Consider the following 19,810-nt stretch of genomic DNA (forward strand, 5'->3'; position numbering starts at 1 on the left):
ATTTTGAAAGTTTACATTACTATGAAAGAAGAAATGTCCAGGTCTGTACTGTTTGGCACTACATATTATTTAATTACTGCTTCACCCTGAATTAGTTTCGAAAGCTAATAAAAACCATGACTCATTTGCACAATGCTAACAATTCCCTATTAGCCTTTATTTATTGGTAGCAACGTTAGCAGCAGGTCCCCGGTACGATCCTGAGCTCAGGTTACTGTCGGTGTGGAGTTTAACTTATCCCATGTGTCCATGTGGGTTTTCACTGGGATCTCAAAGCACAAATGATGTGAAGGATGGGTCTGTCTGATGGGACTGTGCAGGAAATTTTGATGTATTAAAGCACCCATCTTTCTGACACCTGTCACTCTGCTGACATATTATGCGCAATTAACATTACGCATATCGACAGTTCAGTGATGCTCTTAAGTCTTATAAACAAGTGCATTTTGTGCTTTTCAGCGTGATTGAAGAAGGGCATGGAGGAGAACGTGTAACTGACTGTGATTATTGTTTTGTAACTGGAATATGGGTTAGATATACGAAAAGGAAAACCTGTCCTTATTTTTCATCCTTTTTATTCAAGAAAATTATTCAGCTGTGCTGAGGTTAACATACTCTTTTATACCCAATGCCTTTAAGAAAGCTTTCATGTAGAGCAGATGTGGCTAGCAAAGGCACATATTTCTTTGTAACCATATAAAAATGATCTCTCTTACCAGCACTTGCCAGTACAGTAAGTGCACTCTTCATGGATTCTGTGAATCTTAGCTTAGGGTTCTACTCAGAACCGTGAAGTATGAAAATACTGTTAGAGAGTTTTTAACAGAGGGACAACTGGAGAGCCCTTAAATGTTCTAGATTTAGCCTTTTTTTTTTCTAAAAGTGTGGTCGACCATTGTCTAAGTCATATGACATTAGTCCCATAGTTTTCAATAGCATGGTGGATCTTTTGTGTTTCTGGAGAACCGAAACTTCACATACTGGTGTTTCTTAAATATTTGTAGCATGGAAAGCATGCTAAGCTAAGATTCAGTAAGAAATAATGTTCTAGTGTGTGCTTGGGATTAAAAATACAGCAATAAATACAGCAGCAGCTGTTCACACTCAGGCAGCTCCTGCCTAAATACAAGAGCTGCTGAATGTTCATGAGTTGTTTAAACCAATATGGAAATAAATTGCTGTATGAAATGAAACAGGGTTTTAATAGGTAAAAATGCAATATTTTAAGCAGTTGTGTAATTTTGGATTACTATGAATTTTACTGAACCATGCATACACCATGACTGAATCGTAAATGGCATCTTACATGAGTATATGGGGAATATAATAATCAGGTTTATATCTTATGTAGTGCACTACAATAACTACAGGCAGTTCAGGAGTAAACCAAATTCAAGTATTGACATTTTGTACGTGAATTTTATGATTTCTTGTGCTAGAAAGGTTGATGCTTTAAATCAAGATTCACTATTTCTTACTTTTAATAATTAGCAATGAATATATTCTTTCTTAATCTTAATTCTTTCCTTCTCTTTTTATATCTTCTTTTGCTCAAGGGTGTCCTATTGCTAATACCAATGAAACAATAATTAGATCTAATTAACCAAAATGAAAAGAACATAGAAGAAGGGAGATTTTTACATTTGATTCATCTTTTATTTTTCCTTTTTGTAACAAAAGTAAACGCTGACATAGAAGAATAAATATACATTCATGTATTTTGTTCACAATGCCACAGACATTCAAGTTCATTGCGTTCTTTTTTTTAAATAAAATATTCTAGCAAACTGTAAACAAGTGCTCAAGTTTCACAGCGAACTAGTCGGTCGGGAGAGTCTTTTCGGCGAAATGCTTATAGCAGGTTTGTTGAAGAATCTCCAACTTGTTTGCTCGCACCACCACCACCACCACATGATCAAACCCGGAAAGCACGGGTCTCACGAATCGCGGGATAGAACCCAAAGTGCTGGTGTCACCGTGACCTTTAGTACTGTTGTGCCCCTCTGGAGTGTTCACATTCAGAGTCCGATTAGTCTGTTTAGCAAATGACACAGCGATCCTTGGTGCCTTGATGTAAGGCTTTCTCCTTAATGTACATGAGATCGCTGTGCACACTCGGCCGCCTTGCGAAGGGAGCCACGATGCCGTACGCGTCTCCGCCGTCCTTGAACTTACGATTGCGCAGGGATTTTCTGTGCAGCACATCACCACATTGCAGTGAGATCTTGCGGTGCCGGTCCGGGCTCATCTCGTCGGGCAGTTTAGCCATGGTGAAGAGCGCGTGAAACATGATGTCCACATTGGTGTTGCGCTTGGCCGATACCTCGAAGTAGGCACAGCGCTCGTCCCCCGCCACCAGTCGCTCGATCTCGTCGTCTGAAACCTCACGAGTGAACTCACGATCGCACTTGTTGCCACAGATGACCAGTGGCACATCTGCGCTCTCCTTCGTCTTGGTCTTTAGACATGACTTGGTCTCAAAGATTTGCCTCTTGAGTCGCTGCACCTCCTGGAAAGAGGCTCGATTGTCCAAGCTGAACACCAGGATGAAAACATCACCTGAAAGGGTGGAGAAAAATCTTTTAGTCATCATACACACGCATCAGGCTTCTCATGCAACAGCTGCAAGTGGTCTGTTATGAAAGCACAGTGACCCCATCCACTTTCAGCATGTACAGATACTGATCTTTTTCCTCCCTTTCCTCAGAGCTGTACTAATTCAGGGTTCTTCCATGGGTCTGGAAAGTAAACGTAAAACTCAAGACTCTACGATTCTAAATCAACCATCTTTAGGTGTTTAACAAGGGGATGGGGTCAGTGGGGGCTGGAACAATTATTTACAAGCTAAAGGTAAGAACCAAATTTAATATTTTGGTAATAGGTAGAGAACTTTTTGTAAATGCTATTTAGTATAATTTACTCTATATATCATTTTAACTTTTTTATAATAATAATAATAATAATAATAATAAGAAGAAGAAGAATTCAGTGACATGCAGCTGTTAACTTGGCCCGTTAGTGATCAGGCAGACTGAGATCTCACCTGTCAGGATGGAGAGCCTCCTCATGGCAGGGAACGGGTGGTTTCCGGACGTGTCCAGGATGTCCAGCTGATAGACGTCTCCGCGGATGCTGTAGAACTTGCGGTGGAAGTCCTCGATGGTCGGCGTGTACTGATCATCAAAGCGCTCGTTCAGGAAGCGAGAGATGATCGCCGTCTTGCCCACTTTGGTGGATCCGAGCACGACCATGCGGTGGCAGTTCTTAGCTGGGATGTCGAAGTCATGCTCGGACGGAGACATTTTCTTAATCATGACTTCTGCAGGTGCTCAAACGCAAGCGGTTATCAGTTAGTCCTCAGGAAGGGTTGAAACAAGTCTACACGCGGGTCAGGTTTCTCTGTGCTGAGCCCCTGGAGCCGGGGCGCGTTTATAGCACCAGCGCGCGACTACGCCTCCTTTTACCTCATCAATGACGCAGCGCAGCCGGACTTAAAACGCGCGCGCGTGTGTGTGTGTGTGTGTGTGTGTGTGTGTGTGTGTGTCCTAAGGAAGGTAAATAGATAATCAGCTATGTGCAGCTTTTTGCACTCTTATAAATGCAAAATGGAAAAATGCGATGTAAAATGACAAAGATTTTATTTATTTATGTTTTATTTATTATTTATGTTCATTGCAGTGATTCCACGGAGACACCGTTAATAAATCAGTAAAACAGAAACATTATGACACTTTACCTGAGCTGTGTTTATAAATGTTGAGAGAGAGGAAGGAGAAACTAAGTGAATTTAGTTACATTACATTTGGATGCCCAGCAGCCAGAGGAAGCTTTAGTAGACGAATTGCGTTTTTTAATATTTAATAAATTAGTGTGTATAAAAAGTCTGGAGACGATAAGCCCAGCATTAACCCTGTTCACTGTAAATCTCTCAAATGCAAAATGTGGTGATGTGTTTACAAAAAAAAAAAAAGGTGGTAGTAGCTAAAACCCTGACATGGTCATGTGATGCTAGAGGTAAAACATAACAGAAATCGACCTAGTTTCCAGATAATTGCTGGTTCAACCGCAACAGGTTAAGGGACTGATATTTGAACAGTGACGTCACAGCATGGTTCATCAGCTGCCGCACGCGCTTAATGATTCATACACAAGCGCTGCTTAGCCAAACTGTGCACCAATGCACACTGATGCATGAAGTGAAACACGTGGTGACTAGATGGATTTTTTTCCAACGCCGCACACTTCTCAAACACGGATTTATTAACTTCTTTGTGACGCTTATAACTGCAACAACACACACACACACAAACACACACTGAGTACGTTTGTTTTCTTCAGTTTAACTGCAGATTACTGTTGGTTATGTTCTGCTCAGATATGGTGCTGATGCATATGTGTATAAGGGCTCAGCTAGTCGGCACCACACGCTCCGATCCTATGCGTAAATTCGCTCTAGAGCCGCTAGAGGCTTCTCTGCATTCAGACGTCCTTCTGCTGAATGTGGGGATCTGATTTAGTCTAGCAAATACTACTACTACTGAGATGCTACTGATGCTGCACAGGAAAGGGCTGCTCATGCTAAACCCAGTCCAAAAGCAGAATGTGTGTGTGTGTGTGAGACAGGATCTGACTTAAAAGAAAAAAATCCACCCTGATATTCCACTTGCATATTAATCTTTATACACTCTAAAAATTGATGTGTTAAAAATAGCCCAGTTTGGGGCAGTTTGGAAACCAGTGCTGGGTCCATTATAGACCGACCCACCATGAGTTTTTTTAATCTAACACAGTTGCATTGATGTTGTGATTTTACTCTACAAAAACACCTAGCGTGACAAGACAGTTTATTATTAGACATAAATTCATTTTGAGGAACTGTTGCAAAAATAAATTAGTTTTAAATACTTAAGTAAATTTTATACAACACAAATAATTACAATAAATATAATTTGGTACTTTGAATATCTTAGGGCAGTTTGTTTTCTGCCACTATTGAATTTTTCATAGATTATTATAGTCATATTTCAGTACATTTCACTTGTTACTATCAGCAAGCATCTAATATTAAAGTAGGTATGTGTGTGGAAAGACATGCTGCAATCTGTAAGTTATTGGATAGTGATATTTAATTTTCCTGTAAACTGAGTACATCATTCACTCATTCATTTTCAGTAACTGTTTTATCCTCATCAGAGTGGATCCAGAGTTTTCCCGGAACAGTGGGAGGAAACCGGGGAACCCGGAAGAAACCCATGTGAACACTGTGAGAGCATGCAAAACCCTGCACACATAGTAACCCAAGGTCAGGATCGCACCCAGGACCCTGTATCTGTGAACCATCAATGCTACCCACTGCGCCACCTTTCCACCCCTAAATCAATTACAGTGGATTTAAAATCTAACACTACCTATATTTTAAAATATAGAATATGAGTTTTTAAAATTAACATTCTAACATCACCACACAAAGTCACAACAGCAAAAAATGTGTCACTGTCCAGAACAATCTATATCACATTTTACACTTAACAGCTCATCAAAACAACAACAACAACAACAACAAAAAAACACCCGGCTGAGTGCCCAATTTTCTGCTGTGAAATTCAAACTGTGTTAGTCTGATCTTTCAGGTGCCAATGAAGTGTGTAACATGGAGTGGAATAGATATGTTGGCTCTACACCAGCACCCATTGGTCGGTAATTAGTTCACTATGTTCCCACTTACGCCTTTTAAAGAACACGTGCTGTGTCATATTTCAGATCCATCATGTGCAGCAACTGGGATTAGGAGGATGCTTTCTCACCTATTTTCGAAATGTTCAAATAGCTGCCAAGATCACAGATGGGTTATTCTTGAGCCTCAGAAACATGAGGAACTAAAATGTTGGATGTTATAATTATCTGCTACCGGCTATATGTAGACCTATTTGTGGATAATGCAGTTTTGAGACTGTTGCTTATACCTGTCTAGTACCTTTCTAGCAAGTCAGTGTATAAAGTATTTTACATACACACTGAGTTTCTAGATTATTAGATACTAGATAGATACCTACTAACTTGGAAACTCAGTGTATTTGTTTAGGTTAATAAAATGTTAGGGAACCAAAGGTTGTAAAAACCTATATCTCGGTGAAAGTCTACCTGTATAAATGGTCTGTCCATCAGGGAATTCTGAAAAAAGACAGTTCTATCAAAACAGTACACAATAAAAAGCATACATGTTTTTTTGGTAGAAGAAAATGAAACAATGCTAGCTTACTGTTTTTATGTACTGACTGTGTTTTTTCACCCACATACAAACCAAGCTAACTCATCTGTAAAACACTAGCGATTACATTTATGGCATTTGGCAGATGCCCTTATCCAGGGTGACTTATAATTATCTCATTTTCATACAAGTGAGCAGTTGAGGATTAAGGGCCTTGCTCAAGGGCCCAGCAATGGCAGCTTGGCAGTGCTGGGATTTGAACGCTCAACCTTCTGATCAGTCATCCAACATCTTAACCACTGAACTAGCACTTCCCCGATTGAGTTAAAAAACTAGATGAAAAGCTGTGCTGCAAAACTGTTACACCATTAAGTTCCACATACCTTTTGAATCCAACTGCAACATTTTAAGGATGTTTCAGACATCTGCTTTGTACTGTGCAGTATAAGATATGATAATTTGCTACTTGGAATGTAGCTATTCAATCCATACAGAGTAAATGTACACAGTGCCTATGCCTAGGTCAGTGGTGTAATATAAGAGAAATGTAAGACTGTTCAGTGGGCAGGAAAATACAACACACAGTAGTGCAGGTTGTGCGTCAGTATAACAGGAGGAACATGAGAGCCAGACAGAATAAATGAACCACTTTTCATAAGTGTGCAAATCTTCCACAAGAAATATTCTCTTAAATCTGACTGACGACATATTCCCTTTTTTCAGGTTTTCGGTATCATTCTTTTTAATACTACTCCATTCTTGTGTGTTCTCATGTTTTTCTCTGCAAGAAAGGTAGCCTCAAGCTATTTGCCTTTCATAGTAACTTTTCCCCTGGCTGCTGTTTTTCTTTCTTGCTGTTTTTCTTTCTTGCTGTTTTTCTTTCTTTTATCACCAGATTGAGTGGCTCCTGTGTAAGTGGGTTAATTCAAACTAAAGAAGAGCCCCGGCTGGTCTAGAGCACCAGGTCAGAGGATGCATAATAGAATCAGAGCAGCCATTACAATGTAATCTTGGTCATTTCTCAGAGCATGGACAAGTGACCTTTCTACACAGATTTAGCAGGGTTGATACGGAAAGGTAGGACATGGCATCTGTTTGCAGCAGTACAGGTGAAAAGTTCAACAATAACAGCTTATGAAGTTCTAAAATTTTGGGGTGGCAGCTTTTGACCAGTTGTGGTATTAATTTATACAGTAGAGAAGCAGAAGTGGGGCAACTGGATTAAGACTGAAGCATTAGAAAAGGACATGGCCAACTCAGCTTTAGTCTTTTTTTTAATTTGTGCATAAAGACCAGTATAAAAGATGCTTGTAATAAATTTTTTTTCTCAATAATTTTAGACATATTTGGAGAAGAGATTTAAAAACCATGTTTTTTTAAATTTACACAAACAGTACTTCCTTCCTTTGTATGTTCAAAAGGAGGCTTAATGCCTCTTGAGGAAAACCCACTAACACTCCTAGGTTGGTAACTTTAATATAATCAGGGGGGAGCTGTTTTTTTTTTTTCTAGTCCCTGCCCTCTGTGCAGATTTGACAAATGCACTTTAGGGGGTGGGTCACATGTCTGTATGGAGGCGGGGTTCAGGGCGAGACCTAAATAATGGGGTGGGAGAGTGGGAGGGATTTTCAACATTAGCAATCACACAAATAAAGCTTTATGCTAATAAAGCAGATAGTGACAGCTGAGATAGCAACATGTCACAGAGTAGTTTTTGTGACAGAGAGGTCATTTGTAGTAGAAGACCTCTCAGCCTGAATCACACTTGAGCGATAATAATAATGATGAGTTGGATGAGCAGTCGGCTCAGGGCCTTATCAATCTGAGCCTCTGACTGACGGAGCACATGCAGTATCTGGAGATTTATAAGGAGATTGAAGAAGCTTGTAGCCTGTGAATGGTACAAACCAAGTGATGTCCTTGGCATTGGTGTTTATACAGTACTGTGCAAAAGTCTTAGGCACCCTGTTTTTTTTAGAACAAACTTACAGATTTTTATTTTATGACTTCTATATTATTGATTCAGTGCAAAAGCATTTTAGATTTCCAAACATTAGTTTTCCAGCACAAAATGAAATGTTACAGAAAAATGTTTGTATGTCAGTAAAGAAAGCGGCATATTACATAAGAGACCACTTTTCAGACAAAAAACATAATGAAGCCTGCTGGGTTTTGCTGCAAAAATAAGAAGCAACTGTGGCTGATTCTGCAAGATGCTCAGTAAAACTTACAGCTAATTCCCTTATAAAACTGCACACATTGTAACTGAGACTACTATTTTTTTAAAGTGAAGGATCATCACACCAAATATTGACTTTGTTCATCTATTACTGGTTACTGCTCTTTATAGTATTTTTTGAATGTAGAAACATTTAGTTTCATTATTTTGGAAGGCATCTTTGCTCTACAGCATTTCTTTGCATGCGCCTAAGACTTTTGCACAGTAATGTATATTAAAAAAAGAATCATCTCACTAATAGCTTTTAGTATTTATTACATTGCCTGTAAAAGTTACATCAGTAGGGTAATAGCATACTCTAATAGCATATGCACATTAGCAGTCTAATACAGATATGCATAGTTATCGCATTATTAACATTACCTTGACTATCGAAATATTCTTGTCCCAGCTTATTATTCATTAGTATTCATAATGCCACAAATTCAGTCTCACAATTTTCACACTGCTGTTACACCAAGGGGGTGATTGTTGTACAAACTTGTCACAAAGGGAAGGTGTCTGTAGGGATGTCTGCCAGGTTAGCCAGAGCTTTCATAAACATGCAGTAAGTAATGTAATTTATCTGTCAGCAAGACTACATGGTATGAAAATGGTTAGACACTATTCCTTTCCTGTCTGTTCCTAATATCCTTGTTGCACATGTACGTATGCTACATTTATGGTAACAAATAATTCATAATGCATTATATTGCTAAAAGCAGTAGTAAGCTAAACTCAAACAACCAAGGAAAAAAAAACAAAACAAAACAAAAAAAATGAGGACGGGTGTTTCTTGAGGACAGTAAAATTGCTTGACTGATGCATAATATGAAATGTCTCAGTACTTGGGTACCATAACATCATTTGTGACCACAGCAGTGTTAAACCAGAGTGGTGCTACAGAGGTGGAATTAAAACCTTTTTTTTTTCATTATCTTAACAGTTTGGATGGATCTATTATAACTTCAGCAAGATTCATTTGATTTGTTCTTACAAAGCAATTCACTTTTCAACTAAATAATGTACTAAACATTATCCACAATAATGTGTAATTATGCTTTAAAGTGAAGTCATGTACTAAACTATACTAAATGGCTTTTTTTGGAACCCCACATGTACACACACTCCACAGGAACATTTATTTCATAGAACACATTAAAGGGATATTATAAAGAACATATAGTCTTACTGATTGCATGTGGAAGTGCAGTTCATGTTAGTCAGATTTTGTTACCATGGTAGAGCCATGAGGCAATGAAAGCATAGCAACTATGCACAAGTACTATCTTGTGCCTGTATTCTTCATTTAGTCTCTGCTGTTTGACATATCAGTCTCCCCTAGGTGTTCAACTGGGTTGGGATCTGTGACTGTGAAGCATCTGATTTACATCACGCACATAAAAAGATAACAATGGACCTCGTTAATCAAGCTGGATACAAATGGATTGATTCGTAAATCGTTCACAGGAGCATTTACACAAGAAATTGGCATTCACGAAAATCCTGTAATTTCATATCCTCCTCGAGCTCCTGAGTGCGTGTAAATTTACACATAAGAAGATTAACTAATATAAACCTCAATCATCACAAACATTTTGTGAAAATCAGTTGTTCATATTATTGGCATTAATTAAAGAATATGATGGATAAAGACAAATAAAACTAGTCATCCAGTTCTAACAAAAGAAACACCAATGTATAAACGGAGGATGGGCAATTCTGTCTTCGCATAGCCATAAGCCATAAACAAATGTTTCAGCTGATGGAAGATTAAGGTCACTCATTTGAGGGTAAGGATGTCAAAAGATCGGTATGATTCTTTGCTTCAGAGGATGAAAGCTGGCTTATAAATCATTTCTGCTTGCCGTGGCATCTTATTTTAACACTGTGCAACATGTTGGCCAAGACACTTAAAACAGTTTTCAAGTTTCCCTGTAACATGCATGGTGTGCATGATCACCTGGGTACAGTGTAGATTTTTTTTTTCCTCCTCCATTTTCATGTCACACTATTTTCTTGTCACCTCACTTAATTCACACCTAATTCAGACAAATTTCTGTAACTTGTCTCTAGATTTGAACCTTTTCAGGTGCTGTTACTATGCTAAAAATACTATATTGTCATAGAAGGGAGATAAAATAACTTCCACTTCTGCTTTTGTGCCTTTTCTCTCATTGGTCATTTCGTGTTCTCATTCCTTTGTTCACTTGACCTTTTATGAAGTTTTGTGGGCATCACTACATGCAAATGAGCTGTGTCAGGAATGCTTTTTGGGTGGTAAACATAAACATGCAAGTATGAAGAAAATTAGCCTTACTGAAATTTTTATAAATCTGGTGGAAAAAATTTGTTTGGTTTGGCTTACGCAAACATTTACAAACTTTACTAAACAATAAATGAGGCCCAGTGTCCCCATCCGCACAGCATGAGGGCTCACTCAATGGTTTGATGAGTCTCTGAAGTCAAGTAGATCTTGATGACAAGAAAGAAATATATAATATATAAATAATATATAAATATTAAATATATAAATAATTTGATAAACACATAGATGAGGATTGGAACTGCCATTAGAATTATAATGCTGTTTAATTTGGCCTGGGAATAAAGCCTGCTAATAAATGACTAAGAATATATCCTGCTTAGTGGAAAAACCAGGAATATGTTTAAGAATACACATGTTCATTAACATTTAAAATGGGTCTGCTTAGACTACTATTTAAGGTTAAAATCATTCTACAGAGGACTTCCTGTAGGATGTAATCCTTTTAGTGCAACTTCCTCATCCTTTCTCATTCACCCATATTGACCTATTTTGCCTCCTTGTTCAGCTGGCATAAAAAGTATGAAAGAACAGTGCAAATGGGTATGCACCTGGCTACTTTTTTCCCCTGATTTCGCACAGCAGGGAAAGAAGACGCAAATAAGGTTCAAGAAAGCAGGATGGTGATTCACAAAGTTACATAACCCGGTTGCTCACAACAAAAGCAAAACAAAGCAAACAAATGAAAAGAATGACCCAGATGAAGCTGTCCTTACATATATGCAGTAAAAATGATGACATTTCAGACCTACTTTTTTCTCTTAGAACAAGGAGATGACATCAGTTTGTTTTCCTCTTGACCTGGGCTTTGAATGTTGCATTAGGACCTTTTAAATGACACACCTGTAACTGTTGACTGACTGGGTTCCAAATGTTTGACTTGGTGCTCTTTTAGTTTACTCAAGACATCTCAAAATTATGTCCATCTGGAACTTTAAAGAAAGTTGCTGAGCTCTAATCAACTTCAATGAAAGATATTTTGTTGGAAAGAAAACACATTTTAATTATACAGGTGCCACTAATGACTAACTTGGCCTACAGAGCCCTCATGACTAACAACAGCTTAAATGATTATATAATAACAGTGAGGCTCATGCTTGCTTTCCCAATATGAAATGTGATGTGAGTCACCTACAGTAATTGGCAGTGAGAGGTTTAACACAATTTCATAATGTAATGAACAGTTTACTTTTACTATATATGAGCAGTAGCAACCTTATTTGGACAAAAAATAAAAGATGGGGAGGCTTGCTGGTATAGGTAAGTAATCAATGACATGGGTCATGCAGGCTGATGCAAGGAAGAGTTACTTGTACCACTCCAAAGTTGATTTTTTTATAAGTGCATAGTGTTTTATTCCTCTTATACCATGTTTTTAAAGAATAATTTTGTAATTTTTTAAATCAGTTTAGAGTTACATTTAATGTTGTGGAATATCCACAAAAAAGGTTTGTTCCTATTATCACTTGTGTTATAGCAGCTATAAACAGCCAGTCCATCACCATTTTTATTCTCTCAAAAGACAAAAAACAGAAGCTTTTCATGTTACAGAGAAACTGGAAAGAGCAGAAGACTTTCCTGTGGTGGAAATCTTAATTACAAAGAGAGCTGAGACCAGAGACGCCTTCCATAAAGGTTAAATAAATGTTGCCTTACAGAACACTTCACCAGATCAATGATTATATGTTTTTTGCCATATAACATATTACATGTTAAATAACATTTTTTATCCATTTATTATTAGTTATAAATTATGTGGTGCATCTTCCATATAAGTCCCTGGGAATTAGCTTTTACTATAGAAAAGGTAATGCATTAGGATTAGAGATGTCACTGATCCCATAACCAGTGTTGGTATCACATCAATACCAGCAAAAAATAGTGGATGTTTTCATGGAAACTGTACATGTTTACACATAAACAGACTTGTCTGTTTTTTCTTCTGTTAGGGCTGATTTTATTAAATTTATACTTCATAATAATTGTTATATTTACAATGTAATTGTTCTGTATGGGTCATTATGTTAATTGTCAATGCGGTTACATGGATCCTACTGTGTGTTGGATGGGAGTTTTTCTTGATTCCTCAGTAAACCTGTTGACTGAATGTTGTGCTCTCTGAGTTGTTACTATAAAAATATAGGTAATGCAGCATGGTGTCAGAAGTGGCCGAATAAATGTTTCCAAGAGTTAATGAAGTAGCGAACTAAACCTGCAGCTTGGAAAATAAATCATACCTGGACTTTGGAAAAAAATTGTGGGGAAAATGGAGGAAAGAACAACTAGCTCTGCAGCTACAACTAGCTTCACAGTTAATCCCGCCAGGCAAGTTCAATTTCTCCAATGCAAGCGACTGGCAAAAATGAATGCGACAATTCAAGTGTTATAAGATAGCATCCGGACTAGATAAGCAAACACAAGAATACCAGGTGAATATAATTATGTATACTGTTTGGCACAAAGCAGAAGAGATTTTGAATATGCTACCTTTAATATCAGATCAGAAAACAGTCTCATGAGGAAGTTTCAAATGCTTTCACTCAGCATTGCCTTAGCAAACGAAATGCTGTGTTTGAGAGGGCTCATTTCAATAGATGGAACCAAGAGTTGGGAAAGCATAGAGACATTTTTAATGTCTGTTAACTTGCATGCCGACCATTGTGAACTTTGGGCCTTGAGAGAGAAACTGATTGGGGACAGAATTGTATTCAGGATACAGAATGCTAGACTGTTGGAGAGCCTTCAATTAGCCCCAGAACTGACGTTGGCTAAAGCCATGAGAGTTAAACAAAGCGAAGCCATGAAAAAACAACAGCCTATGTTATGGGAAACTGTAGAGAAGACCAAGTGGTGGGAAATGTTGGGGTGATTGGGGCCAAGGAGCTCAAAAATACAAAATAGAGTGCTCAGAGCAAAGTAGAGAATAAAGGTAATCAGCCTTCACAAGGATGTAGTAGATAAGGGCGATTCAAGAAATACTACTGGAAAGATTGTCCTGCTCAAGTGACAGAGTGCCACAAATATATAAAAAATGACATTTTTCAAAGAAATGTAAGTCAGAGGCACAACTACAAAGAGAAGAGGAGGAGTTTGGCTGCCTTGGAGAAGTGAGTAGAGTGAACTAATTAATCTGAATGGGCGAAAACATGAATTCAGGTTAGACACAGGGGCTGCAGTTACAGCCATACCAACAGCAACGTCTCCAGAAAGAGACATGGGGGACTGTTGCCACCACAAAAAGTGCTGTATGGACCAGGGAACCATAGACTAGAAGTGAAAGGATTCTTCAAAGGACAGCTGAATATCACAAATGAAACAACAGTGCGGGATATTTATATAGTAGCAGGACTGTCAAAGCCACTGCTGAAACTTCCAGCCATAGAAGCTCTAAAAATGATTCAGTTGCTCCACATAGTCCAAGCAAAACAAGAAGATTTCATTGCCAGGTACCTAATAGTGCTTTCAGGTTTAGGAAAATTAAAGGATCCCCATAGAATAGAGTTAGAGCCGGAAGCAGTCCCATATGCTCTTTCACCCCCATGCCGGGTGCCACTGCCAATGCAACATAAGGTAAAGTAGAGCTGAAATAAATGAAGGATATGGGAGTGATCTCCAGGGTTACCCAACCAACCCTGTGGTGTGATGGGATATAAATATGCTTGTGCATTGGCCTAACTCACCCGAACAAGTGGGTGTGCTCTGAGAAACATATCCTCCCTGGAGTAGATCATACCCTGGCAATGCTCACAGGGGCAAAATTTTTTACAAAGCTTGATGGCGCATATGTTTTCGGACAGATCTCGTTATCAGAAGAAAACTCCATCTTGACTATATTCATAACCTAGGTCAGCATCTAGGTCATGAATTATATTCATAATTCATGACCTAGATGCTGGAAGGATGAGAAGGAGTAGTGTGTCATGCAAATGACATATTAGTTTATGGAGAAGATGTTCAGCAACACAATGCCAGACTACACCATGTCCTTAGACGATTGAGGGATGAGGGCCTAACACCTAAAGAGAAATGTGATTTTGTAAAGATAATATTATGTTTGTTGGGCACCGCATCATGGAGGGGGTTGCTCTAGATCCAGGCAAAGTCAGAGTGATCATGGAAATACCTGAACCAACCAATAAAGCAGACATTAGGAGAGTAATGTGAATGGTTAATTATTTATGCAAGTTTCTTCCCCACCTTGCAACATTCATCCGCCTGCTCAAAGATCTGCTGAGTGAGAAAAATGAGTTGTGTTGGGGAGCACTTCAACAAGAAGCATTTCAGAAATTCTAAACTGAACTTAGCTCACAGAAAGTCTTGGCCACATATTCATCGACAGCTGAAACACAAGTGCCCTCTCCAAACTGCTACTACAGAGCACCAAAGCCCTAGATGGGCTCCCTGCTTGAATACTTAGATTTTGACTAAGATTTCTCAAGTACGCATATGACATAATGCACATGCCTGGTAAGCAGTTGATCAAAACAGACACTTTGTCATGTGATCGAGTGAGACACACACACAGGAGGAGAAAGACAGTGAGGCCGATGTCAAATTGTTTATGGATGCAGTAAACTAGAGCCTCCCAGCAACAGAAGTTTACCCGAGAAGCCATGGCAATGGGTAGGCACAGATCTGTTCTTCTGAGAAAACTTACATACTTGTGGTTGATTGCTTTTCACAGTACATCAAAATGGCCCACCTCAATGTAGCCACTACCAACACAGTGATTACAGCTGTGAAAGAGGGTTTTAATCACCATAGGATACCAGAGACTGTCATGTCAGACATTGGACTGCAATACAGTTGTGCTCTTTTTTAAAACCTTGCTACTGAGTAAGGGTTCACACATGTTACCAGTAGCCCAGCAGTGCTGTGGCTACACTTAAAGGCCTGTGAAACAGAGGAGTTGAGAAAGCTATGATGCTTGGATGACTTACCATGCAGCTCAACTCCTCATTTGAAGATAGCTGCATACCACCCTGCCACAGATGCCAAAATCCCTGCTCCTACATTGGTCAAGTTTTAAACAGTTTAGGAGGTCAGAGAAGCAGGCAAGAAGAGACATCAACAACATTGGTATAACCTGTGCCACAAAGCAGTTTCAGTGAGGGCATCAGAAAAGAAAAAGTGGTATCATGCCATCTAAATAGAATGATTGAATTAACATCAACCTGTGATTTTGGAACGCCTTCAGCGTGACCACGCTCTGAATCACGTGAGTAATCAGTCCAATGGATGGGCGAGACATCACGGGTGGGGTGACGTAGCGACCAAGAAGCTTAAAAGCATGCGCGGTGGATACAGCGGCAGCTACGAGAATGATACTTCAGGTATGCCGGAAGTATGGCACTGAGATGCAGCAAACTTGAACTGTGTCAAAACGCTATGGGAACAAGTACACCCACGCCTCCAGACTTACAAATCCCTGCCCAGTGTGGAAGAGCACAGCTAGGGCAAGAGAACAAAAGAGCCGGAAGTGGCTCGCATGTCAAGGCCATAGAACCTGATGAAAGTCAGGGGCACGGACCAACCCGCAGCGTTGCAGATGTCCTGCATAGAAACACTCGCCAGAAAGGCCTTGGAGGCCACCATACTTCTGGTGGAGTGAGCCTTGACCCCCAAGGGAGGGAGGGGGATCAGAGGACTCATAGGCCAGAGAGATGGCATCCACGATCCACCGGCTGAGGGTCTGCTTAGTAGCAGGGAGACCTCTCTTAGGGGGACCATAGCACACAAGCAATTGTTCCGCCTTTCTCCACAGGGCAGCTCTGTGGCGTATGCGTCCAGTGCTCACACTGGACACATACAGTTAAGCCTCTGCTGGTCGGGCCCCCAAAAGGGAGGAGGACAGAAGGCCTGGAGTATGACAGGCCACGGTGTAGAGGAGGGAACTTTAGGAACATAACCCGCTCGAGGGTAGAGAAACACTTTGGCCAGACCAGGCGCAAAGTCTAAATAAGAGGCGGCCACTGAGAGGGCCCGATGATCCCCGACTCTCTTTAGAAAGAGCCTCTAGCAGCCAGGTCCCACGGAGGGACTCAGCACCAGCGCCCCATGGAGGAAACATGTAACTAGGGGGTGTCTGCCCACAGACCAACCCTGCGAAGAATCGGGCCTGCAGGAACTCCAGCACTCTACCAACTGGGCAGTTAACTGTATCGAGCTGGCAGTCTCCACACCAAGAAGTGAAAAGTTTCCACTTCAAGGCGTACAGTTTCCTTGTTGAGGGAGCTCTGGATTGGAGAATGGTCTCAACAACCTCGGTTGAGAGCCCGGAAGCTACGAGTTGTGCCCCCTCAGAGGCCACACCCACAGCTTCCACAGCTCCAGGCGGGGGGACCCGCCTGTGAGAGGAGATTCCTCCTGACGGGAATCTCCCATGGAGAGCCGTCGAGAAGGGAAATCAGGTCCGAGAACCATACTCAGCCCAGCCAGAACAGGGCTACTAGCAACAGACGTACCCCGTCCCGGTGCACTATGTCCAGATCTCCCGGGAGCAGAGCGATCGGGGGAAAGGCGTACAGACGAAGCCTCGGCCACGTCTGTACCATGGCATCCTGTCCGTGAGGAGCTGGATGAGTCAGAGAGAACCAGAGGGGACAGTGTGATGTCTCCTGAATCGCAAACAGATCCACCTGAGCCTGGCCAAACACTCTCCATATCTGCTTCACCCCCCCGGGCCTCGGCCCCTGCCTCGACAAGATGTCTGCTCCCATATTGAGATGTCCAGGGATGTAAACTGCTCTCAGCAAGAGGAGTTTCCCCTGGGACCACACAAGGATCTGGTGCGCCAGCCTGTAAAGGGGGTGCAAACGCAGACCTCCCTGGTGGTTGATGTAAGAGACCACCGCTGTGTTGTCAGTGCGCACCAACACATGGCAATCTCTTAGGTCTGGGAGAAAGTGTTTCAATGCTAGAAACACGGCCATCATCTCCAGGCAGTTAATGTGCCACGTGATATGGCAACCGCTCCACAGACCGCGGACTGAGCGGCCACTCATGACCGCTCCCCAATGGGTGAGAGATGTGTCCGTCACTAGCATTACGTGGTGACAAGGAGCTCCCAGCACTGGGCCCTGAGACAAGAACCAAGGTTTCCTCCACATGTCTAAGGCACGTAGGCATCGCCGCGTGACCTTGATCATGTGAAGTGGGTTTCCCCTCGGGTGAACCCCTTGGTCTTGAGCCACCACTGTAGGGGTCTCATGTACAGCAGGCCAAAAGGTATCACTTTGGACGCAGCTGCCATCAGACCCAGCAGTTTCTGGAACTGCTTTACAGTGAGTGACCGGCCTTCTCTCACTCTCGTGACTACTGTGAGGATCGACTCGATCCGAGCAGGAGACAGACGTGCCTGCATCGTGGTCGAATCCCACACCACGCCCAGATAAGTGGTTCTCTGTACTGGAGAAAGCACACTTTTCTTGGTGTTTAGTCTTAACCCCAGCTTTTTCATGTGGGCAAGAACAACATCTCGATGCCGAACCACCGCCTGCTCCGATTGAGCTAATATCAACCAATCGTCGATATAATTCAGTATGCGGATGCCCTGGAGTCACAGAGGAGCCAGAGCAGCATCCACACACTTCGTGAAAGTGCGGGGTGAGAGTGCCAGGCCAAATGGAAGAACCTGATATTGGTAAGCTTTGCCCCAGAAAGCAAACCTCGGGAACTTCCTGTATTGGGGAAGGATGGACATATGGAAGTATGCGTCTTTTAGATCGATCGTGACAAACCAGTCCTCGGAGCTGATCTGAGACACGACTTGTGAGCATCCTGAACTTCAGTCGCACGACTGAGCGGTTCAATTGACGCAGATCTAAAATGGGATGCAACCCTCCATCCTTCCTTGGAACGATGAAGTAATGGCTGTAGACTCTCTGTTGTGAGGAGGGACCACCTCGATGGCCTCCTTCCTCACGAGAGTGTTTACTTCTTGTTCCATTACCAGAGCCTGCTTGGGGCCCACCAGAGTGGGAAGAACCCTGCAAAAACGAGGCGGTGGAGAACCAAATTGGATTCGGTAGCCCCTCTCTACAGTATGCAGGACCCATTGAGACACATTTGGCAGAAGTTTCCACGCTGCCAAATAGTCTAATAAGAGAATCAGTCTCTCAAGACTGACCTCTGGTGTAATGAGAACGACTAGCTCGGTGCCCTGAGGCAGCGGACCGGCAGGGGATGGCCAAACTAGCTGCTCTGGAGACCTCTGAAGAGTTAGTGAGCCTCTCAGTACCGCTATGTTCCCAGGCGGAAACTCAGAGAAGCGCTCGCCGGAGACCACTGCACCGTGGGTGGCAGGGTTGGCAGATCGATCTCCTGAGGTCACTGAGGAGAGATGGGCACCGTATGATGAGGTGTAAACCGCTCTTCCCCAGAAGGGCCTTCCCTCAGAAGTCCAGGGCCACCAGCATCAGGACTTCTTGGCCGAGGACTTTTTAGACAGAAGTCCAGGCTGCAGACCTGGCTTCGCCATAGAAAACCCCGGCTTAGAGCTCTGTTTTTGAGCCTCCCAGTATGAGGAGCTGGTACACGGAGGGGGCTGCTCCCGCCCGGCAGCCCCACGAACTAGAGAGCAGTGAGGGAGGAACCGCCGATCCGTCTGAGCTCTGTGACATCCTCAGACTTAATCTCCCCACCTTCGTCTAGCTCTCTCAGCAGAACGGCTTGGTAGGCCCGCAACACCGCCATGGCCTGCTGCCGTGCACCCCTTGCCCACCAGCGCTGAGGTGGTCCGCAGCGGCTTGAAGGGCAATGCCGGAGTCTTCATGGACGATGCCGTGGCGGGGACAGATAGCTAGCCAGCGTCTGTTCAACCCAGGGCATCGCCCTGTAACCTCACTCAGTCCCGGGTTGCTCACTCAGCCCCGCCACATTAGCATAATAGCCGGAGGCGGGACTGAAGATACGGGCCGAATAAGGCCTCCCCCATGACCTAGACACCTGGGTGTGGAGGTCGGGGAAGAAAGGTAGGCTCCGGCGTGGAGGCTGCGGCTTACTCCGCAGAAAGCGTTCATCCAGCCTGCTTGTCTGCGGTTCAGCCCGTTTCTCGGCG

The 19,810-nt window shown here is 42.0% G+C and overlaps 1 protein-coding gene across 1 annotated transcript; it reads right to left on the bottom strand.

Moving 5' to 3' along the window:
* Positions 1-1,634: 1,634 nt before the first annotated feature.
* On the bottom strand, positions 1,635-3,417 carry LOC113528022 (dexamethasone-induced Ras-related protein 1). The gene is made up of 2 exons (XM_026916252.3): positions 3,044-3,417; positions 1,635-2,559 (listed from the first exon to the last, which is right to left on the bottom strand). The coding sequence occupies exons 1-2, from the start codon at positions 3,312-3,314 to the stop codon at positions 2,039-2,041; spliced, it is 792 nt and encodes a 263-aa protein (XP_026772053.1). The 5' UTR covers positions 3,315-3,417; the 3' UTR covers positions 1,635-2,038.
* Positions 3,418-19,810: the final 16,393 nt, after the last annotated feature.

Source organism: Pangasianodon hypophthalmus, chromosome 13, assembly GCF_027358585.1.
Source record: "Pangasianodon hypophthalmus isolate fPanHyp1 chromosome 13, fPanHyp1.pri, whole genome shotgun sequence".
NCBI classification, from domain to species: Eukaryota; Metazoa; Chordata; class Actinopteri; order Siluriformes; family Pangasiidae; genus Pangasianodon; species Pangasianodon hypophthalmus.

Coding starts and splice junctions, on each gene's coding strand:
- LOC113528022 (XM_026916252.3), bottom strand. CDS start 3,314: ATGATTAAGAAAATGTCTCCGTCCGAGCATGACTTCGACATCCCAGCT. Junction 2,560..3,043: donor GAGGCTCTCCATCCTGACAG/GTGAGATCTCAG, acceptor CCACCCTTTCAG/GTGATGTTTTCATCCTGGTG.